Raw genomic sequence first — 24,385 nt, 5'->3', positions numbered from 1 at the left:
TTGAAAGAGCCATCCTTTTCTTCTTCGGAAATATGGATGAAGAAAATTTTTAGGGTGCAAGAGTAAGTTTGGAGTGATTAAATGTGTTTGTAAAATCATATTTATAGGGTAAAAACTAGCCGTTTATGACCGTTATAAAATATTAAAAAAATAAATGTATGTATATGTAAATTTTATGGTAATAATATGATGTATATATTGTGAATCTATTTAAATAATTACGTATATCACATCACAATATTATAATGAGGTGTCAGAGACTCTTTTTATATAATACTGTGACATTATACAAATATATATAATTATTTATAACGCAATAAAAATATATATATAGTAAAATAATCACATCGCGTTATTAATATATACACAATAAAAATAAATAAACAGTAAAATAAATATTCTTACTTTTGAATATTGTTACTTTTTTCTTGTGTTTGGAAGCTTGGAAAACTATGGAGAACCGAATTTTCGAGTATCGTACTGATAATGTATTAAAAGTAAAAATTTACGGTAAAAAGTAAAAATCTCAAACTCACAAAATATATTAAAGTACACACTTTATAAAATTTTCTCTCTACTCAATTGTGATTTTTTTCACAAATTGAGAAACCTATTTATAAAATTTCTTTGAAAATAATTCAAATATAAATATATCATTACATACATTATCACACACTAATTTTCAATATTTATAACTTTGACATTCAAATATTCAATTATTATTTTTCAATCCTTTCGCATAAAACATATATATATATAAATTCAAACTGATATAAAAATATGTAACCGGAAACCGTGTACACGTTCTAGGTTTCAAACACTCTGCCGTGAACCCCACCGCCGCCGCCCCCATGGTTTGGAAGAGGAAATCAGGAGCTGTGCTGGCCGTTGCGGACGAACGAAAGACTGCGGTAATAGATTTATTTTCTCCCGAATGCGTTTGGCCTTCTTTTACTACAAAACGGAGCTTTAACTTGCTTGAAGTTTGAATCTTTTTGTGCAATTACCGAGATTATAGCTTGTTTTTCCTCGTCTTGCTGATGCTACATTGAGCTTTTTCTAGCCAAATGCGTAAATCTTTTTGTGCAAATTTTATATTTACTCTCTGAAAGGAATTGTTTTCACGGAAAAATTTCTCAATTGACAACCTACTTTGCTTTACTTTCGAAAATCAGGGAAGGAAAACGAAACTGTGTTACTTCAGGAAAAGGAGTCTAAATTTTTGTCCAATTTCATCGATATTTACTTGTATATGTGACAATGTGTATCCAGCTTTCCGGTTATTCTTTGGTTCAATTTGAGGATAATTTTCAGTTATGATTCTTCTGCATAAATACGCAGATGTCCATCAACCCTTACATTTTGCACTGTTGCAAGATGTGTGTGAGGAAGAGAAATACCAGACATCTTCCTCGAGAGATAGTTTTCCAATTTCTTTTACATATTCCAGCTGAACTTTTACATGATGTCGTGAGGCATGTTTGCAGAGAATGGATCCTTGTCATCTGTCCCCCAAATTTCATCCAGCACCATATTAGAAATTCAACTGGTGGAGTTATAATCCAGGAGCGGCTTTCGCCGTGCAATGGGATTTATGTGGAGATGCGACGAGGTTGTCTCGAGATATGTAAGTTTGACTGTTGGGTCTACGGTCTGGTAAGGTCTAGCTGCAATGGTTTAGTGGTGAACTCTGATGATAGTGAAGTCAGTGAACTTCCTAATCTTTATGTTACTAATCCCTTGACAAAGCAGTGGACCATTCTTCCTCCTTTCTCCAATCTAACGGGACTATATTGGAATTGTGGTTTAGCATTTGTTGAGTCTTCCATGAAGTATAAAGTGGTATGTATGTGTGGTGATGAATATATTGTTCCGAAGACACGAATTTCAGTTCTAACCATTGGAGTTGATGAAGTTTGGAGGCATATTGACATAGACTTATGTCACTTGTTGCTCCCAACTGAGCTTAGTTTCATTTAAGTGACAACAGTAACGATCATAAATGCCTAGTTTTGTGCTCCTTGTCAATAATCAAGTGATGAGAGCTCTCTAAGCTTGTGTTGAAACTTTGACTATTGTCTAATAATTCTTGATTGCCATTCCTCTCTATTGAAGTTGTTATTGTTTTAGAGAGGGTTTTTTGGTACTAGCTAGAACTAACTTCCATGTTTGTGAAATACGTCAAAGCAGCAGATACTCTCAGCCTGGTTCATGTGTGCCCATGTGGGAGAGATGCGTCATGCTATTTTATATGCTGATTATAGAGAAATGGGTTCTTTGTAAAATGGAACTTACCAATCAATGAATACTTGAATAGGTGGTGATTGTTGATGATGAAAGTGCTGATGGCACCAGAAGAGTAGCTTTTTGATCATGTGAAGAGGTACACCATTGACAATATAAGTGTAGTCTTTCTTGGAAGGAACCATGGTAAGTGTGAAGCAATAAGAAAAGTGAGTCAATTCTGAAAAATATGTTCATAATGCTCTTGGAAAGCATTTCCAAATAGGGCGTGCTCCACTCACGTGGTGAACTATATTAATGCTCGATGCTGATGAGGCAACTAAAGCGAGTGACCTTGAGAAACTAGAAAATCAGCTTGGTGGCCATTTTCACGATCGGGAAGGTTGGTTCTTACACAAAATGTTATAATTTGTGTGTGGTATGTAATTTCGATTTTGAGGGATAGTTTGGTTCCCGTACCAATTGTCTTGTCGTAATTTTGACTAGAAGGTTTTGGGGCCTCATGGGTATTGTCCCATTCCCTAAGCATTCCATTCAAACCTCTTACTTATTTTTGTTTTCTAACGGTGGTACTTTTGTCTTCGTCCTTCCGAATTTCACTGGAAATCAACTTCCGATCGTCTTCATGTGTCTTTTGGCTTATAGTTAGTGGTCTTCAAACCCATCACTCGGCAGGCTTTTGATTAGGGAAAATTACATAATAGATGGTTTCCTCGTCAGATTCTCACACTTGCTACGGAGGAGCGCAAGTTTGGAGGCTCTAGAGCTAGCGATTCAACGATGAGAATTTCAGATGTCCCAATTGCTGCTTTTGGGTCTCGTGCTCACCTTGAGGAGAAGGTTCTGGCAACAGTTGATTCTTTTGGCTGTGTAATTGTATTTTGTATTATGACGTGGTTAAATCTATCTGGTATGAATTGCTAGTGTGTAGTTAAAGTCTAATCAGAGGATCATCTCATGTTTCAGAGAAAGTGGTATCGCAATTTCTTGATGAAGGGATTTCATCTTGTAGTTCTGTTGGCTACGGGTTCTGGAATTCCCGACATACAGGTACTACAGCTTTTCCTAGACTGTCTTTTATCCCCATATCAATTTCATTTCTAAGGTTTTATATCATTTGGTTGCAGTTATGTTTGTTGGTCAGATGGACATTCTCTAATACACTCTCTTTATTCTCTTTTTGACTCTTGCAAAAACCTGAAAAAAGGCAGTATAGATTAAATATATCTTACGGCTTAAGTTTGGTCATAGAAGATCTTCCTCATGTTTCAGTGTGGCTTTAAAATGTTCGTCAGAGCTGCTGCGCGGAAGTTTTCATGAATGTCTCTTTGGTCTCATGCCAGCATAGAGTCAAAAAAGAATATAGAATAGCGTTGCATGTATTTATCATTTTGCATCTTATTTTCTGAAAGTTTGCTGTATGTTTTAAATTTTTATTTCAACCTGGTCAAGTCATCTCAAGTATATGACTGGGTGAGGTGTGGTTATATTCTGAGTTTGATATTAAAAGTTTTTGTAACCTAATCTACCCAAATGTGATCTATCATCTATGTTGGGCATGTTTTGCTAAAAGAGTTATCTTCATTAAGCACCCAGAAATAAACGTGTAAATCTGAGGTCAATGAGGTTGAAAGACTGAATTAAACCCTTATATAGACATTTGTGAATTCCTTCAAGGAGAAAAAATGAGTTTAACCATAGGAAGATTTAATTACTAAAATGAGAATAGTACCGTAATAAATAATGAAATATAACGAGGAATGCATAAGTTTTATGGATGATAGTCAGTGGAGTATTTCCGGAACATGGAAATCAAATGAATGAAGTATGTCATCAGGTTAATATATCTTTTGTTTTGTAATGAAAAACATAAATGAATGGAGTCAATGATAAACAAAAGTTGTAACTTTTAGATACACAATTATTGAAGATTGAATATATTTCTTTGAGTTTTCTTTCAAGATTTTCAAAGCTTTGCTTTGTACAACCAAAAATCAAACTTATCAAAGATTTAATATTTGTGTAGTTTGTCGATTGTCTTCACTAAGATTGTCAAAGACGAGTTCTTTGAACGTTTGTTTGAAATCAATTGTTATCTTCGTGAATATTTGTTGCTATGTTTTCGTAGTTTAGAGATGAATATCACAAATTGTTGCTTGTTTCAAAAATATCGGGACAACCTAAACGTTCTTTATTTCATCGAATCGAGGGCGTGAATCCGTTTTTAGAGTACGTTTTCTTTTCGTGTATGAATAATCGTATCACCTAGGGGATCATGGGGCGATGCTACTAGATGCTCTTACCATGATTCGATGGGTGCAAACAGAAATGAGTTCTGACATTCTTGATCAACTAGTTGATGAAAAGAATATAGTTAATTAGGGTAAACTCTAGTAATAATAAATGTTATTTTGAATCGTATGAATATATGAACACAGCTAGATGTATCCCTGAACCATTGAAAGTCACACAAGTATCGGATTCTGTGTTCTCGTTGAGATAGTCAAAGTTCAAGGAGTTGAATTTGGCTACTGTAGTTTGATGAAGATCAAACAGAATGCTTATAAAAAATTTATAAGTTGATTCCATATGATGAAAGAAATGAAAGCTTAATTGCTAATTGAGGAATGAGAGTGGAACTACTTGTTTAAGTGAAGGAGTTCATAAAACTGGCAGATGACAAATATGGACTGTGAAAATTTTAATCTTCGAAAATTTCAATTTTCATTATATGAACAAAATTTGTATCCTTGACACATCCGCGCTGTTGGATCGTCGATCAAGATTATAATGAGTTCACAATTATTTATTTAGTGAATTTGAAATTTACTAATTAAATAATAGTACTAGTATTAATGACTACTAATAAGTACGGAATTCTCAAAATTTTTTATAGAGAGATCTAGAATTAATTAAATAATATTAAAGAAATTAATTAAATTAATGTGTCTTATCATATATTAATTGTATATATGTAGATGTATTAAGATATGTACACATATATTTTATATGAAGATATAAGAACGTGTATGTAAAATAAATATATCATGTATTATCAAAAGTTGATTAATATATTATATAACAACAACAACAACAACAATATTATGAGAATTTTAATTAATAAAAATTGTGAGTCCTAATGATACCAGAATTAGGAATCCTAGTAACATAGAACTTGCGTATTTAGTAAATATGTTATCAAAGGTTGATAACATATGACATTAATATACAACACAAAATTCATCCTCCTCCCTACCAACAATTCTCGGCCCTCTTGAAAAAAACTTGAACAAAAATTTCGACCACGAGCTTCCATCATCATCGTGTCCTACCGACGTTGTACCGACTCCGGATTTCTGAAATTTGGGGTTCTACTCTCAACGCGAAACTATTTACGATTTCTAGAGCAATCCAAACAAGGAATCCAGTCTCCGATCGTGCACTTGATTAGACGATCAAGAGAAAAGGAGATCCGTTCGAAGGGATTTACAAGAAGGGTCATCTCTGCTATTCTCGGATTGGTTTGGAGTCCAGTGTTTAAAACACACATGTATCAATTTAAACACCCTATGGATGCTTGAATAATATACGACACCTAAAAAAAGTTTCAAGTGTCGAAACTAAAAATTTAATTCTTCCGCTGTGCCTTGGGTGTGAAAAACTGATACACCAATCAAGGTGCGAAAAGTCGGTACATCAATAGTGGTATCAGAGCCAAGGTTTTTCTTAATGGTATATTTTATTGACGTTATCTTGATACTCAAACTATTTTTGGAATGTTTGGTGTATTTGTTTGCTTTGTCGTCTTTGTTGTTAATTCAACTATGATGGAGATAAGATTGTTTCTATTTAGTTCTAAACAATTGAATAGTTGTATTTTTTTCTTGCATGATAAATTCAGCTCTGCTTTCCAAATTGAAATGCCGAGTTTAATTTCTCTAATTTTTTGTTCATCAGTCTAGGAATGTGTTGCTAGTTTACATGTCCCTAATATTTTATTGTCATTGTTAATCTTGCAAGCATATAATTTGAAATTTACAATTTATTTACTGTCTGTTTGGTGTATTTTTTTTCAAACTATACATATTATTTTGTGGCACTATACATACTATCATCTATCTTCTGTTTAGTACCTTGTTAAACTATTAATTTTCATAATTTTCTCTTTTATTGAAATATTTCGAATAATGGCAAATGTTTTGCCCATTGTGCAAGTGAATCTTGCAAAAAAAAAAATAAATTTATAATTAATGTCAAATATATGCCTTGGTTATTTTGTTGTTAGTTCCAAATGTGATTTAGATAGGATCTGTCTTGAATTTTCTATGTTGAAGCAGGCTACATAGAAGTCATTTTTTGTGCATGTTATATCAAGTATACACTAATTAGTAGTATATTCTAAAGGCAAACCTCATTAATAAAAAAATTTCCTAAACTAATGATGTCACTAGTGAAAAAAGTTCTAATTTGAGTTTCGGTGCATTTCTTTTTAACTCTGAAATGATAGGTATTTGGGATCTAGATTGTGGTTCGGTTGAATTAGTTTTGGTATTGCCTATATGCTAGGTACCGGTTGGTTGAGCATTTTTTTATATGCTAGATACAAGTTGTTTGGGTACTACCTTCATGCTAGATATTAGTTGGGGATTCTTGGTATATAGACAATTTGTTTCTCCTTCTTGTACCATGTTAGGTCAAAATACTCACATGTTTAAACTTTGATTTTTCAGGTTGACACAAAAGTTATTTGTTGATTAATAAACATATTATGTTTTTTATTTAAAGGTTTTAACTTTATTGTTTCTAAACGACTAGGTTAGGTGTTGCGGCGACGGACCAGAACAATAAAATATTAGTTTTTTCCCTTGCATGATTAATAGTTGACTGCGTTCTAAATTGAATCACCTGGTTCAATTCCTTCCATTTTTGTATATTAGTTGAGGAACGTGTTGCTTGTTTGTGTCTCACTTGTATTTTACTGTTGCTATGACTCTTGATAATCAAATAATTTGCAATGTACAAACTATTTTTTGGAATGTTTTGTGTATTTGTTTGCTTTGTCGACTTTGTTGTTAATTCAAAATGTGATGGAGATAAAATTTACATGAATTTTGAACTACTTAGAAATCATTTTTGTGGCCATTATATCAAACATAAACTATCGGTTATTAATTAGTTGTTGTTTATAAAGCAAACATCGTTATTATAATTTTCCCTAACTAATAAGGTCACCAAGCATTTACAGTGAAAAAAGTTCTAAGTGTGTGTATATTTTGTTCTTAAATGATAGGTATTAGGTTCTATATTACTATCCATACACTCTGTGATTCAGTTGAGTTAGTTTCAGTATTGTCTATATCTTAGGTTACGTTTTTTTGATTATTTCTATATGCCAGGCTTAGAGATTGATTTTTTTGTTATATCCTATACATTATATACAAGATGTTTGGATATTTCCGTTATGCTAGATTTTTAATTTTTTTTTAAAAGGCGGAGGCGGCAGTGACGACGATTGAAGCATCAGAGGTGGGGGAGATGTTGGAGACGGCGGAGGCAATGGAGGTTGGGGAGACGTCGGAGGCGGAGGCAATGGAGGCATCGGAGGTGGGGGAGATGTCAGAGGCGGCGACAACGGCGGAGGCAATAGAGGCGGGGGAGACATCGGAGGCAGAGCAGCGGTGATGATGATAGACGTCGGGGGTGGGGGAGGTGTTGGAGGCGGTGACGACGATGGGAGGCAATGGAGGCCGGGGAGGCGTCGGAAGCGATGGAGGAGGAGTAGGAGGCTTTAGATGCAGCATCGAAAATAGAGGTGTTGGAGGCGAGGGAGAAATCATAGGCGGCAACAACGACGAGGGAGGCATCGGAGGTAGAGGTGGGGAAAGTGACGACGACGATGGAGGACATTGGAGGTGAGGGATGCGGGGAAAGTGACAGCGACGATGAAGGCATTGGAGGTGAGGGAGGTGGGGGAGGTGGCGACGACGATGGAGGCGTTGTAGGTGGGAGAGATGTCGGCGGCGGAGATGGGGGAGGCGGCGTCGATGTCGGAGGTGGTGGAGGCTTCGGAGGTGAGGGAGGCGTTGGAGGCTGGGGATGCGTCGGAGGTGGCGGCGGTGACGACAACGGTGGTGTTGAAGGCGTAGGAGACGTCGGAGGAGGTATAGAAGTCGAAGGTAGCCGGGACTATGGAGATGGAGGTCGCAGAGGCGTCAGAGGCAAGGGAGGTAGGATAGGCATCAGAGGCAGGAGAGGTAGGAGAGGCATCGGAGGCCAGGGAAGTTTTGTACTTAATTTAGAGGTACGCGTTTAATTCCGCTCATATTTTGTTTATTAAACTAATTAGTAGTTGTTTCTGAAGGCATTCATTGTTAATATAATTTCCACGACTAATGATGTCTTCTAGTAATGATGTGACTAATGAAGATAGTTTTAATCAGACATGCTTAACAGTTTCGTAGTTATTGTTTTGGACTAGTTTCGGTTCCGGAACTGGTAACCGGATCAATCCATTAACTAATGGATTTGAGGCGGTGCTTGGGGGCTGGTTCATCCTTACTGGGTCCAATTCCGGGATTAAAGGGCCGGTTCCAAAGTGGTTTCGCCGAATCGTCCCGTTAAGCATGCATGGTTTTAACTAATTTCTTGGTCCGTGTTTTGCTCGGCTCTCAACTGATAGGTATTATTTTAATATTGCAAAAAGTATGCTTTGATTGGTGGTGTTTACCGTGTTTTGTATATACTCGATTTGAGTGTTACCTAGGGGTGATCATTCGGTTAATTCGGTCACCGACCGAACCGAATTAGCCATAACCGAACCGAATCGAACCGAAATATTTAGCCATAACCGAATCGACCGAATTAATTTTCATAACCGATGAAAACCGAACCGAATTAAAATCGGTTAATTCGGTCGGTTACCGAATTAATCGATTAGTTTTAAAAAAAATTGTGATTTAACTTTAATTATATATGTAATTTTTTTTAACTCTACACTTTACACAAATGCATAAAAACATAAAATCACACACATCACAAATGTATAAGTTTTATTTAAACACAATTAATACATATTATATCGATTTTAAAATTAAAAATTAAAATATTTATAAAAATTGATAAATAAAAAAAATTATTAAATAATAATATTTATTATATCGGTTAATTCGGTTAACCGATTTCAAAATTTTGAAAACCGTAACCGAACCGAATTAATCGATATAACCGATTTTTTTTAATTTGAAAACCGAATTTCCGAAATAACCGAACCGAATTTTCGAATTGGCTCGGTCCGGTCGGTTAATTCGATTTAACCGAAATCTTGTTAACCCCTAGTGTTACCTATGTGTTAGATATTGATTACGATTGTTGGGTATATACATTAAACTCGATTTGTTTAATTATTTTTTTATTTTTTTCTTTGTATTGTTGATGGATTCAATTGTTGAAATTTAAGTTCGTTTTGATAGTAGACACATTATCATCTATTTTGACGGTACACATTTCAATATGGTTCCACTAGATCTGATGATTTTTTTTATGTGGAGGGATAAAGTTTCATCACGACATTTGTTTATAATCTATGTCAATAGAAGAACTTGAGGCTGAGATAGCTGTAGGAGAGGCAAGGGTTACAGAAGTAAAGAGAGAGCTTTTTGAATCTGAGGAAGGATTTTTTTTTTCTGTTTCACTTGGAACTCTTATGTTGAAATCAATACTGATGAAGTTGCCTGAATTTAAGAAACCATTTTTTTTGGATGAACTAGCGAACAAGTTGAAGTCTGAGGTGAAAACATTATATGGCATAAATGAGGTTGAGATTGATTTGACAGTGCCATCTTTTCAAAAATTTCTTACCAGCACTTAGGAGAAAATTAAAAATTTTGGGATTAAGGTCCAAGATAGACTACTTTATCTTACTTTTTTAGGAATGCTAAGAACTTAAGTATTGACTTGCTTTAAATCTTTTCAATTTTATTGTGAAACACTTTTTTTTTTTCATTCCACCATTAGTCCTAGTGCCCGTATACGTGAGAAATTACAATGGATTAGGTGGGAACAAAATAAGTTACTGAGGCGTAAAGAAATATTGGTATGTTTCAGTCTGTTTTCTATAACATTTTGCAAAAAGTACGAGTCAATGTACGAAATTATATTTTCTGTTTCATTTGTCTATAAACTCAGTGAAAAAGATCAGCTGGTTTATTGTACGTGCGTGAGAGCTTGATCTAGTTATGGGACTACCAACTGTTGTCATAAATGTAGACTTTTACTATTTAATAGTGCTGGTACTTGAGTTCATGATCTATTTTACCTGTTACAGGTTGCTGCTTTATTACTGAACTTGCCCCAATTACTTTGCTGAAAGTTGGTGTTCAGATGTGTATGACCCAATTTTGCGTGTTGATGCATGAAACCTAGAATTTCAACATTTTGATAATTCTGTTTATCGGTATTAACAACTAAATTTTTGTGGTATATATCGAGCTGGGCTTGATTCAGGCTCATAGTTGGCCCGCTTAGCTCATATACATCTCCATAGAGAAATAAAGACAGCGTACCCAAACAAGCAAAAATCTCAATAGCAACTACTTCACATGGGTCCTCATGTTATAAACAATAAGCAACTCCACTGGCCAAAAAAGTGTTGTACGTCTAATAAGTCGCAAATTGAATTGAGACACTGTAGGTATTCATACCACAAAAATTTAGTTGTTTCATACCGATAAATATAATTATCAAAATGTTGAACTTCTAGGTTTCATGCATCAAAATGAAAAATTAGGTCATACACATCCAAATTCATGCATTTTAAAACTTTGGACACCAACTTTCAGCAAAGTAATTGAGGCAAATTCCGTAATAAAACAGCAACCTGTAACAGGTAAAACAGATCTTAAACTCAAGTACCAACACTATTAACTAGTAAAAGTCTACATTTATGATAACAGTTGGTAGTCCCATAACTAGATCTAGCTCCCACGCACGTACAGTAAACCAGCTTTCATGTGGCGCTGGTGCTCGCTGATCCTTTTCGCTGAGTTTATAGACAATGAAACAGAAAATATAATTTTGTACATGGACTCGTACTTTTTGCCAAATGTTATAGAAAACAGACTGAAACATACCAGTCTTTCTTTACGTCTCAGTAACCTATTTTGTTATCACCTAATCCGTTGTAAATTCTCAAGTATAAGTGCATTAAGACTAATGGTGAAATGAAAAATAAAAAGTGTTGCACAATAAAATTGAAAAGATTTAAAGCAAGTCAATACTTACGTTCTTGGCATTCCTAAAAAAGTAAGATAAAATAGTCCATCTTGGGTGTTAATCCCAAAATTTTTAATTTGTTCCTCAGTGCTGGTAAGAAATTTTTGAGAAGATGAAGCAAGTCAAATCAACCTCATTTATGCCATATAATGTTGTCACCTCAGACTTCAACTTGTTCGCTAGTTCATCCAAAACAAATGGTTTTTTAATTTCAGGCAACTCCATCAGTATTGATTTCAATATAAGAGTTCCAAGTGCAACAGGAAAAAATCCTTCCCCAGATTCAAGAAGCTCTCTTTACTTCTGTAATCGTTGCCTCCCCTGCAGCTATCTCAGCCCCAAGTTCTTCTATTGACATAGCCTATAAACATATGTAGTGATCAAACTTTATCCCTCCATATAAAAAAAAATAATCAAATCTTGTGGAACCATATTGAAATGTGTACCGTCAAAATAGATGATAATGCGTCTACTATCAAAACGAACTTAAATTTCAACAATTGAATACATCAACAATACAAAGAAAAAGGTAAAAAAATAATTAAACAAATCTAGTTTATTGTATATATCCAACAATCGCAATCAATATCTAATATATATGTAACACTCAAATCGAGTATATACAAAACACCACCAATCAAAACATAGTTTTTGCAAGATTTACTTACAAATGGGAAAGGACAAAACATTTGTCAATATTAGAAATACTTCTGTAAGAATGAAAACTATATGAGTTTATATTTTTAACAAGGATAAATGAAATATTTAGATTTTAAAAAAACTCGGAGCTTAAAATGTGATTTGATTCCCAAAAGATAATATGCATTATGTTTATAACATCACAATTTTAGGGACGAAAAGTTTCCTCGGTTTGAGTTCCTTGGAAGAAAATCCGTAATGAGATGGATTTCAAGTTTTTTCAAATTTTGAGATGGATTTCAAGATTTTTCAAATTTCGAAGTAAATCAAGGACATATATTAGAATGTTATTCTCATAGGAATATCATCCTTGAACTCTTCTCAAAGCTCCTGTTAGTAATATCATTACTACTAATAATAATGATTTTTTCTAATAATTAACATAAAAATCTCAAATTTTTAAAATTTAAATTCTATGATAATTATGTGGTTTATCTTTTTTTATTTATTAAAAGCATGAATTACAAAAAAGTTTATATTGTTTGAGTAATATTAATATTTATATACATAATTGGATTGTTGTATCAATATTTTTTTTAAAGTGAATTTGAAGATTTTTTTGGTTAATTCAACATATATTTGAAGAGGTGGTGAGAATAATGATTTAATTGACGTCAGGTCGGAGATAATGATGACAAATCCGGCCCATCTTGTTACCATTTCTAGATTATTTAAAGCATGAATGAAGACTAAGATGTAGATTTAATGTCTATGAGGTAAAGACGAGAATTTTAAGGTCAATTAGATAAAAATTAATGAGTCCGATGAAGATTTAAAACGAGGATTGGGACGGACAACCCCGCCCCATTTCCATACCAACACAATTTCATTGTTTCAAACTTTTGGTCAAAAAAAATCACGGGTCTTTATTATCGCTCTTTTCCAAAATGTGACACAACAAAAAAATAAATTTGGATGTGATATATCTTGCATACATTTATTTGTGAAACAAAAATTTTAGCGGATTTCAAATATTTAATTTTTTTAAAAAAGGTTTTTTTATAAACAAGAAAACACTTGAACCGATTCATGGAGTGAGAAAACCCAGTTATGACGAGATTCGAGCCTCGGATTATTATACAAAAGTAAATTTGTACAATTTGTCATATGTTAGTAAACTTTTGTAATATTTATTATATTTAATTTAATTAAAAAACTCCACTTCGAGTTTTATTTCATTTTAGTTTCTCTTGTTTTTTTTAGAAATCTCACCCGATTTCTCCACATCTTTCACTATTGTTGACAACACATTATTATTTTTAATAATTAATTTGTCTAATTTGAAATATAACTTGGAAGGTTTTTGCTTGGTTCTCTAAGGTTCTCTTTATATTTAGACATATATTTTTTTTTGTAAATAAAAAAAACCTAATACTTAAATAAGTTTTCACCTCTCTCCTTCTGACACATAAAACAATTCATAATAATAATAAAAAAAATTCAAATATTACGCTCACACAACTCTCATTTGTTTCATGTCCGAACGTATTTAAATATTCTATCAAAAATCTTTTATTTTCATATTATCGTTGTAAAGGCCCGTATTTCGTATTCATAATTTTGCGGAATTATTAAAATTTTTCTAAGTAAATAAATTACTTGTCCAATTTATAAAATAAGCATGCAAATAATTTTAACTTTAAAATAACCGCGGAAGTGAACATTGTATTTCAAAAACAATTTAAAAATAATCCAACATGTTAAAATCGAGTTTGAATGATAAAAGGTGCATAAATTAAATCATGAGGTCATCGGGTTTACTACTGCAATTAAGTCTAGTGAGTCTAAAGACTCAACATGTATATATTGTGGATAACAGCAGTAGTAAACCCGAGTACCTCATGATTTAGTTTATGCACCTCTTATCATTCAAACTCGATTTTAACATGTTGGATTATTTTTAAATTGTTGTTTGAAATACAATGTTGACTTCCGCTGTTATTTTAAAGTTAAAATTATTTACATGTTTATTTTATAAATTGGACAAGTAATTTATTTATTTAGAAAAATTTTAATAATTCCGCAAAATTATGAATACAAAATACGGGTCTTTACAGTTGGTATCAGAGCCAGGTTCTTGTAAAGGGTTGTACTACTACTGTTCTCGAGAAGCTCATAAGCTCTCGAGAAGCTCATAAAGCTCGAGAAAAGTGTTCCAAAAACCCCTCAACACAATGGTCTAGCTGAAAGAATGAACATGACAAATTGTGGAAGGATAAAGTGTATGTTATCACACTCCAAATTGCCCAATTCCTTTTGGGGCGAAGCTATGAGAACTACAATTGATTTGATCAACCTTTCTCCATCAGCTTCGTTAGATGGTGATGTTCCTAACAAAGTTTGGACAGGGAAAGATGTCTCATACAAACACTTGAGAGTGTTTGGTTGCAAAGCATTTGTTCATATACCAAAAGATTAAAGATCCAAGCTTGATGACAAATCCAAAAAGTGTATATATTTGGGTTATGGCCATGAAGAGTTCGGATACAGATTATGGGATCCATTGAATCAAAAGATTGTTAGAAGCCGAGATGTTGTATTCTTCCAAGATGAAGTTGGTTCTGATGTGGAACACAACAAACAATCACAATCATCCAATTCAGAAATTCCTGTAAATTTAGATCCAGTTTATTTCTCCACAATTCAGGATCACGGGGGAGAAACACAAACTGAGCATGACGAGATAGTTGAGCCAATAGATGCTCAAGACAACTCTTCAACTCCACCTTCAGAAACAGAGATCAGAAGGTCCACCAGACAAAGAATACCTTCTACGAGATACAACCCACATGAGTATGTGATGATCACTGATGGCGGAAAACCAGACAGTTTCAAAGAAGCTGTATCAAGTACACAAAAAGATAAGTGGATCGAAGCGATGAAAGAAGAGATACAATCGCTTCATGAAAATCACACCTACAACTTAGTAAAGCTACCAAAAGGTAAGAAAGCACTCAAAAATAAATGGGTTTTCAGGTTAAAGGCTGAAGAAAATAAATCACGGCTGAGGTACAAAGCGAGGCTAGTTGTGAATGGCTTTAGCCAGAAGAAAGGTGTTGATTTTGATGAAATTTTTTGACCAGTGGTGAAGATTTCCTCTATCAGAGTTGTTCTGGGACTTGCAGCTAGTATGGATCTGGAAATAGAACAACTCGATGTTAAGACTGCATTTCTTAATGGTGATCTAGATGAAGAAATATATATGGAGCAACCTGAAGGATTCATAGTTAAAGGAAAAGAGGATATGGTGTGTCGACTAAACAAAAGTTTGTACGGGTTGAAACAAGCTCCAAGATAGTGGTACAAGAAGTTTGATACATTCATGATGAATCATGGGTATAACAGAACCAATTCTGATCATTGTGTATTTGTTAAGAAATATGATCAGAATGATATCATCATATTATTGTGGTATGTTGATGATATGTTGATCATTGGTCATGATACAAGCAAGATAGAGAAGCTTAAGGGGGAGCTTAACAAGTCTTTTGCAATGAAAGACTTCGGACCAGCAAAACAGATTCTTGGAATGAAGATCTCTAGGGATATGGCCAATAAGAAACTATGGTTATCTCAAGAACAATACATTGAGAAAGTTCTTGAAAGATTCAAAACGGATAAAGCAAAGGCTTTTGGTACTCCACTTGCAGGTCATTTCAAACTAAGTTCCATTTAATGTCCCACAAGTGAGGAAGAAAAGAAAGAAATGGAAAGAGTTCCTTATGCTTCAGCGGTCGGCAGTTTAATGTATGCGATGGTATGTACGAGACCTAACATTGCTCACGCAGTTGGCATGGTAAGTCGATTTCTCTCGAATCCTGGCAAAGATCACTGGTCAGCAGTGAAATGGATATTCCGATATCTGAGAGGTACTTCTAGGTTTTGTTTGAGATTCGGAACTAGTCAAACTGTGTTAGATGGTCATACTGATGTAGATATGGCTGGTGATGTTGATTCTAGAAAGTCCACATCCAGATACTTGATGACATTTGCAGGGGGAGCAGTCTCATGGCAATCAAAACTTCAAAAGTGTGTGGCATTGTCCACAACAGAAGCCGAGTACATAGCCACAACTGAAGCATGTAAAGAACTACTATGGCTGAAGAAGTTTCTACTAGATTTAGGCTTGAGACAAGACAAATTTACGCTCTACTGTGATAGTTAGAGTGCAATTCATCTGAGTAAGAACTCCAGTTTACACTCAAGGTCAGAGCATATTGATGTAAGGTATCATTGGATCCGAGATGCGTGGAACGAGAAATTGTTACATCTTGAGAAGATACATATCGATGATAATGGTTCTGATATGTTTACGAAGTCATTGTCCAAAGAAAAGCTGCAAAACTGTAGAAATTTGGCAGATCTATTTGATTCTACAAAATGAAGCTTTAGGGGGAGAACTGTTGAAAATTCAAGCCTTATTTGTGTTCAAACCATTTTTTCAAAGTTTGGTTCAAAGTTAGGCTACCAAACTTTGAATATGCATTCATCATTCACACTTCACCAAACCCAAATTTTTCCTATAAATAGCCATGCATTTGCATTCATTCATCCATCCCAAGAAAAGCAAAAACACAAGCAATTGAGTCTTGTATAGCCTAGTCATATTTTAGTATGCTCTATGGTTGCGACAATGTCCGATCTTCCACATCAGAAAGAACTTTCTATGTGATTAGAGTTGTGTGTGTTCCACTTTGAAAGTGAGATTGAGTGTGTGTCATCCAAGAATAATTATTCTTGGAGTTCTTGGTGTCCCCTAAGTTGTTCTAGAGAGAGTTGTTGTTATCTCCTATTGTTATAGGAACGATTTGTACCCATTATTGATATAGTGGAGATTTCTTTTCTTGGACTTCGGTCTCGTGGTTTATCCCTAATTTGGGTTTTCCACGTAAAAATCATTGTGTCGTTTTCTTCATCATTGTTGATATCGTGAAAATATTTTGATCCGATATTATCGCTGAAGGGAAAAGAATCAACGCTTCTGCTGTACGAAAAGTTATTTAACTTGGCTATCTTTCCCAACACATATTCAGTGTACCTTAGATTTTTAAGTTCACTGATCTAGCTATGAAAACTCCTTAAAATGTCCCAAAACATTATTAAAAGCTTCCCTAGACGTAAACTCGAGCCAAATTCACAACTTAACCGATTCGTTTTAAAACTTGGACCGGAGTCCCGGTTTTAACCCGAATCGACTCGAAACTTAACCAAAATTTCCCCCAACTTTTTACCACACTTAATGAACATCTAAAAGGCTCTAAAACCACTAAGCCAGCCCCCTTAGACCTTCGAATAAGACCTTGAACAGCTGCTGGAAATTCCAGCAAGCCATCAACATCAACCAATTAACCCTTGCCGTGACCAACAAGCTCCTATCGTCCCTACGCCAAAACCTATGGTTCCATCCACCAACCAACCTTTCTTAGACCAATCTAGGACCCCTCTGAACCCACTGGACTCACGGCCCCAGCCTCAGCGAAGTGTACCTCTCGAACCAATGCAAACACACAGCCACGCCTCGTATAAGACGCGATGGCTTCTATCCTAGGGAACCCTCTTCCACTCGTGGCCAGCTGCATTGGGGCTTCTCCTGGGCCTCGGTTGCACCTCATGGACAACACCTGGTTTTGGTTCAGCCCCCTTTTCAGCCGAGTCTAAGATACCTTTCACCATACCTCTCGAAACCCACTCACCCAAGAACACCACTTCTCGGCCCTTCATCCTATAACCATCAGCAACGAATTCAATCTCCAAAACAACATCATGACACCATATTCATCCCCTTAACAACCAAAACCCGCAGCCCCTTGCACAACATACTAAGAAAAATTAGTTGGTAAAGAGAAATGCAAAGATTTGAACAAAACCGAAACCTTACCATGCTATGTGTTGGATCGAAATATCTATGCAAATAACACATAAATCAGCAAGTATTTAGCATGTATGAAGCAGAAATGAAAGTACATGGCATGCCTTTGATGTATATGAATGAAACTTTGAAGAACCGCGTAACGGAAGAGCGCCGGAGAATTTTCTTGAAATGGAAATGCTATGGCCGATGGGTTGCTGAAGGGAGATGCTGAAATGAAGATAATGGAGTGGTTGGAGAGGGGTGTCGGCTGATTTAATGTGTAGGGTAGCTTTAGGTTTAGTTTAGGGTATTAATAAAATTGTTGATTAATAGATAATGGGCCCTAAATTGTCATTTAAGAGTTTAAAAAAAATATTTAAGCCCAATAAACTTAAAAGTAGGCACATTAAATCCAACCATACTCACGAAAAATATTTCGTGTTGGAAATGTTCTAAACAATATTAGCCGAACCCTCAAAAAGTCTTCTGATTCGATAAAATTTGCGTACCGTTAAAAAATTTAAAATCCTGCGGTTTCAAATACCCAAAAATTCCCATTTTCGAAAAATACACTTAAAAATGCTTTAAATAAATTTATAAAAATAAATCGTGTAATAAAATAATTTTCCTTAAAATTCTCCGGTCTCCGGTCCTCGTTCGAGCGTGAAATGCACCTAGAAACCCTAATGCGTTAACTTTTAAAATTTCATGGAATAAATTCTATCATGCATGAATTATGCCTAAAATGCATAAAAATAATTAAACGTAAATTAATTAAATAAACATGCATTTAATGTTTTAAAAACAATTAAATAAAATACTAAAGAAGTTTAATAACTTGCATGCATGTCAAATTTTTAAAAATATATTTACTAACATGCTAAATTACCACATCTTAAATAAGTCTTTATTAACTTATCTCAATACTCCATCTTCAGTCCGGCCTCACTTATTTAACTGAAAAGATAACAATTAAACTATTACGTAAAATAAATAAATTTAAAGAAAAGAATTTAAATACTCATTCAATAAAAATCATTTTAATTTTAAATACTAGAATTATGCATGGTTTATACGCAGTCCAATTTACGGGTTCTACACATATTCTGACCTTGCCATTCTTTTTCATGACCGGCACAATGTTCGAAAGCCATTCGGTATATCTGATTGGTTTTATAAACTTTTCCTACAATTTCTCAACTTCTTTTTTCACTTTCAACTCGATTTCTTTTGACATGCGACGAGATGACTGTTGAAATGGTTTGAAACCTTCTTTGAGTGGAAGTCGGTGTTCGACCAATTTTCGGTCCAACCCTGGCATGTCATTTTAACTCCATGCAAAACAATGCTGATCAAGTCTTGCTTCAACTGCTTTTCCAGTAGCTTAATTATATACACTACTTTTGGATTCTCAAGCTCCCCCAAGTTAATCTCTTGCAATGGGTTTTGTACTTCGTGTTGGCCATCTTCTATTTGAGATGGCGCCATCAACAATTCATCAACTTGGAGTTCATCCTCTTCGTATTCTTCTTCTTGGACGCCCTGAGTTCCATAGGTGTCTCATGCTTCCTCTTCCTCTAATTTGTTCAGTACTTGCTGCACATGCGCCTTCCATATAGAGGTTGCAGCTACCACCTTTTCTTTTCGGTTCAACTCAATCATCAACCTCCTCAATTAGCGGCTGAATTATCGGCCTAGGCGGCACGATAACAGTAGGCTTGAGGTTTCTTTCCAACACCGAGCTTGGAGTTGGTGTTTGCATGTACAGTGGATTTTCTTTCTTACTATTGCTACGAATTTTGATGAGCCTAAAATCCCCATTGTAATATCTAGCATCGACTGCACTTGTACTTTTTTGAAAGGGCTGTCCGTCCGCTTCTACCACCTCCACATCATCTCCTTTCCAAAATAACAACAATTGGTGCATTGAGGATGGGATGCACTGGTTTGCATGGATCCAATCTCTGCCTAAAAACGCTTGGAAGTTGGCGGAGGAGTTCACCACGAAAATTGCACATAAAGACGACATGATCCATACAGTAACATTAGCGGGGAATACCCCAATGGTCTTGGTGGTTTCCCCTGTAAATGCAGCAACCCGAAACTTCTATAGGGATCAAGTCCTCTTCAGTTTTGCCCAGACTTTTTAACATTCTCACTGGGAAACATTCACAGCTGAACCATTGTCAATCAAAACCCTAGACACTGGCTTCCCATTCACGTGTGCTTTGATGTACAACGGCCTTATGTGCTTGGTCATGGCCCGCGTAGGCTTCTCAAGTATCACTTGTTTAGGCTTATTTGGGTGATCTTCCTTTATAATCACTCTTGAACTCCCCTCAGGGAGTTAATCTGCATGCTCTTCCTTTTGCGCTGATTCCTTGGGCATCAACTCCTCATTCTCTTCTTCCATCGTTTTAAATTTCTTTGATAGTATCACTAGTCCTGTGGCACAATCCACAGTGATGTGAAACTCTCCAACGCAAAAATTGATTGTTTTTTCTCTTTGATCATCCTCCTCACTTAACAAATCATCATCATTGTCTACTAACTTACCTCAGCAGATCTTCCAAACTTGGTCTTACTCCCTACCTGATCCCTGGTGGCTGGAATATCAATTGTGGGTTCCTTTCTCGATTTAGCTGACTCTTCTCTTCTTGCAATAGCTCTTTCTCTCAACAGTCGTCTCTTTTGAGTCCTAGTCGGTGGCCTAGGGAAATTTTTGTGCTGGGCCACTCTCCAAGACTCACTGAACTCACCTCTAGCTGGATGGACGTACCTGGGCCTTGCTCTCCTGCTCTCAATCATTTTTCCTTTTGAGATTTCATATGCATGCCTCTCTCTGCCTTGATCAGCTGATACTTTCCTGGTTTCCACCCTTCGTGACTCAAATCTACATATTTTTCTCCCATCGGAGTATCTTTGGTACTGCTCACGAGATGATTCCCCTCTGAACCCTTGATTTTAATGCACTAGTCTCTCAAAGAAATGTTGGTTCCTCGGTCGATAGGCCGCGGATTCACCACCAACATTTCTTGGGAAATGTTGCTGAACTGTTCTTACTCGATCAACACTATGCCTTCCATGAGCTTCAAACAATTGACCCTTCGGGATCCAGCATTTCTTGATTATTTGGTCTTTCACTGCAAATGATATGCTTCTTTTCTCATTGACAAGATCCATCAAATCTGTTACATTCACATTAACCAAGGATACTGTCCACCTCCGTAGACTCTTTTTTATTAGGGAACTACACGAATCCCTTGTTAATTCTGACCTGCAAAATGTTCCTGAACGTCCAACAAGAATATTTGGGGAGTTGGGAGTTGTTCTTTTTTTCATGTTCTGTCGGCTTCTTTTTTAACAGGGGAACTGTGCAAGAACCAGCTGATCGAATTTCTGCCAATGCCACATCTTCCACCTCCTGATAATAATAACCCATAGCAGTTCTCTTTTTGTACGACTCTTCCCGCAACAGTTCTTCGTATTCAGCCACTTTGGCAGTCAGCTCAAAGAAATCCATGAACTCCATACCTTGGAATTTCTTCCTTAATTCAAAATCCAGCCCTTTTTGTGCTATCTTCACGAACTCGGTCTCAGGTAGGAACACCTTACACCTATTCTTCATCTTTTTGAACATGTCGATAAAAGACTCTACATATTCTCCTTTCTTTTGGGTTACTCTGGATAAATCGGCAATACACACTTCTGGCTCTGTCCTATAGAATTGGATGTGAAGAAATTGTCTTTCCATCTCTTGCCAATTCATCACTGAATTTCTGGGGATTGAGGCATACCACGCAAATGCAGTGTCTGTGAGAGAATTCGGGAATAGCCGCAACTTTAAATTGTTGAAGTTCTCCAGGTTGTCCAATTCTCCGCATTGGATGGTAAACCTGGCTATGTGTTTCATGCTGGACTGGCCATCCTCCCTGGAGAATAAACTGAAATCATGAACTCTATAACCCCTTGGGTACGGGTTATTCACGTCTATTTAGTCTGGATATGGATTGTGAAACTCTGGGCAGCCTATCTGTCTCAAAGTCGGCCCATACAGCTCTTTAACAATTTCCCTCACCATATCAGGATCGATCATTGCTGCATTTCTTTCGGGGAGTGGATGGTGATAATAGTTTGCCCCCCGAGCTTGAAACCCTGCATTTAAACCCACATTACCTCCTGGGAAGCCTCCATCTACTCCTGGATAATCCATGTGTGATATATCATCATAAGCTCCTGGTTGGTACAGAGGGTTTGCCACGCTGTACACTTGAGTAACTGGTTGTTTCGAGCTCCCCACTCCATGAACACGTGAATATGGCTGGGCTATCCCCCCTAAGGTCTCTTCTCTCCGGTGAGGTGGTGTGTAACTTCTTTATGGCCGACTTGGTAAGTGAACTCTGGGCATCGAGGATTGTGAGCCCTTGAGTTTCCTACTCCCTGGTCAAATTTAGGGACCTGGTTGCTTCCCTGGACTTGGTTGCTTCCCTGGACTAGGTTGCTTCCTTGGTTCCCTTCTTTTTCACTTATGTTCTTCTCTTTATTGGTTGACTGGTACCCAATACTATCCTCAAGCAATCAGACACAGCCTTGGACAGTGCTTGTGATATTTCTTCAAGTTTCATCGCAGTCAATTCTTCAATCAAACGGTTTGAAATATGAGCATACACCTCTGGAACATTACTTGGATGCAAATCCAACTCCCTGGTTGGCTCTTCAGCGGCCGGCTGCTCTGTCAGTGGAGCGTGAACCTCTTCCTAGCTTGGTTGAGACTCTCCATCCCATTGACTGGCGTTTTCTTTTCTTCTTGGCAGTATAGTGATGGTCCCACCGGGCGTGCCAAAAATTGTTTGCACAATGTTGATATTTACGGTCGTGCCAGGTGTGAAGTCGCACCGATTTGTGTGAAAATGATAAAAATCTAACTTCTAAATATTCAAGCGACGTGAATTCTAAATTCGACCGTCAGTTCTAGTCTCCTAAAACAAGTAGAAAGCAAAAACGAAGAAAACTATTGGAAATTGATGGAAATAAACCCCTCACATAATTTTGAATTTATAAAAACTGTAGTAATTCATCAAAACATTAAAAATATAATAAATTGAGTGGCTGAAATCTAAAATAACAAGACCTAGAATGCTAGAAATATACTGAAACGCTTAAAAACTAATGCTTGAAGATTGAATTTTTTGCAGAGAATATTTTGCAAGTTTTTGCTGAGTCGAGTTTTCTGTGTAGAGAGTTGTGTCTTTCTGTTCTGTGTTTGCCGATGTCGTTTTCTTCTCAGCGCCTGTGTACCGTTCCTCTCCACTCCCTCATGATCTCCTCTATCTGCGCCACTAACTCCTCATGTTTGCACGTTTTTGACTTAATCAAACTAATTTAAATTATTGATGGGCTCATTATTATTATTATTTTTTCTTGGACTTGGACTTGTTTATTTTGGGCCTAATTAAAATATTTCTTCCACATATATCAACATAAAGAAACATACATTGAAAGCTTTCTTGTAAAAAATCAAACGAATTAACTTCAAAGCAACATATATCAAAGCTTATGGCATATTTTGATCACATATAATCAGGAGTGGAGCATTGATCGATCATCGGGTCGGATGGGTTTTTCCGGGACAAGATGGTCAGGTGTTGAACGAAAATGTACCCCATAAGTTTGCGGTCGGAATGAGGTGGAAACATCATCTACAAGATAGATTAGCAACTGATAGAGGCAAACAAACCCCAACCCTTGGAGGATAGTGTCCACGTTTCCCAATTCCCTCAACCTTATTGTCCTTGCTAAGGTACAGGCCCTCTCGACTAAACTTGACAAACAACAGTGCATGGAAATGATTTATAAAGAACAAATTATTGATCAAACTATGATGTGGAAATAATAATTTTTTATACATTATTTCCGCATTCAATTGACGTCGATATACCCACTTTTAACTCTTTCAAAGATCTTCCCATTAAATCATTCACATGCTACGCATATATTGAGTTCAAACTTGTGAAGGCCCGAAAATCCTTGCTTGAAAATTTGCGGAAAAATTAAAAAATTTCTTTTTAAAATAATCAAGATGCCTAAATTCACAAAATAAACTGATAAATCAAGTCTGATGTTTAAAAGTAGCGGCGGAAGAAATTATTACTTGCCAAAATAACAATTTAAAATATCCAACAAAATGTTTGAGCAAAAAAAAATGGCAAGTGCTGAAACTGAGGTCCTCGGGTGCCACTACTGCCGACCCAAGCTGGCTCACTGGTCCCCGCCCTCGGCCCCCTGCTCATCAGTACCTACAACAATCAAGTCTAGTGAGTC

General features: G+C 36.0%; 1 protein-coding gene across 9 annotated transcripts; it reads left to right on the top strand.

Moving 5' to 3' along the window:
• Positions 1-760: 760 nt before the first annotated feature.
• LOC140828606 (uncharacterized) lies at positions 761-24,142 on the top strand. Of its 9 annotated transcripts, XM_073191566.1 has the most exons (5): positions 761-911; positions 2,965-3,114; positions 3,211-3,294; positions 7,735-7,859; positions 8,325-8,424. In XM_073191566.1, exons 1-5 carry the CDS (start codon positions 852-854, stop codon positions 8,362-8,364), a joined length of 459 nt encoding a protein of 152 aa, XP_073047667.1. In that variant the 5' UTR covers positions 761-851; the 3' UTR covers positions 8,365-8,424. The 9 variants fall into 9 exon arrangements, 6 of the variants coding, with proteins under 6 accessions (XP_073047667.1, XP_073047671.1, XP_073047658.1 ...); XM_073191570.1 differs by having other exon boundaries at positions 2,965-3,084; positions 7,735-8,424; XM_073191557.1 differs by having other exon boundaries at positions 2,965-3,096; positions 7,735-8,424.
• Positions 24,143-24,385: the final 243 nt, after the last annotated feature.

This window comes from Primulina eburnea, chromosome 1, assembly GCF_022965805.1.
Source record: "Primulina eburnea isolate SZY01 chromosome 1, ASM2296580v1, whole genome shotgun sequence".
Taxonomy (NCBI): domain Eukaryota; kingdom Viridiplantae; phylum Streptophyta; class Magnoliopsida; order Lamiales; family Gesneriaceae; genus Primulina; species Primulina eburnea.
The sequence above is the reverse complement of the archived record's forward strand: the minus strand, read 5'-3'. Positions and strand labels throughout refer to the sequence as shown.

What these genes read in the sequence shown, in the direction of transcription:
- LOC140828606 (XM_073191545.1), top strand. Translation starts at nt 8,141, where the DNA reads ATGGAGGACATTGGAGGTGAGGGATGCGGGGAAAGTGACAGCGACGAT. An exon ending in GTTTTGTACTTAATTTAGAG is followed by an intron (nt 8,546 to 23,648) that starts GTACGCGTTTAA and finishes ACATATAATCAG; the next exon opens with GAGTGGAGCATTGATCGATC.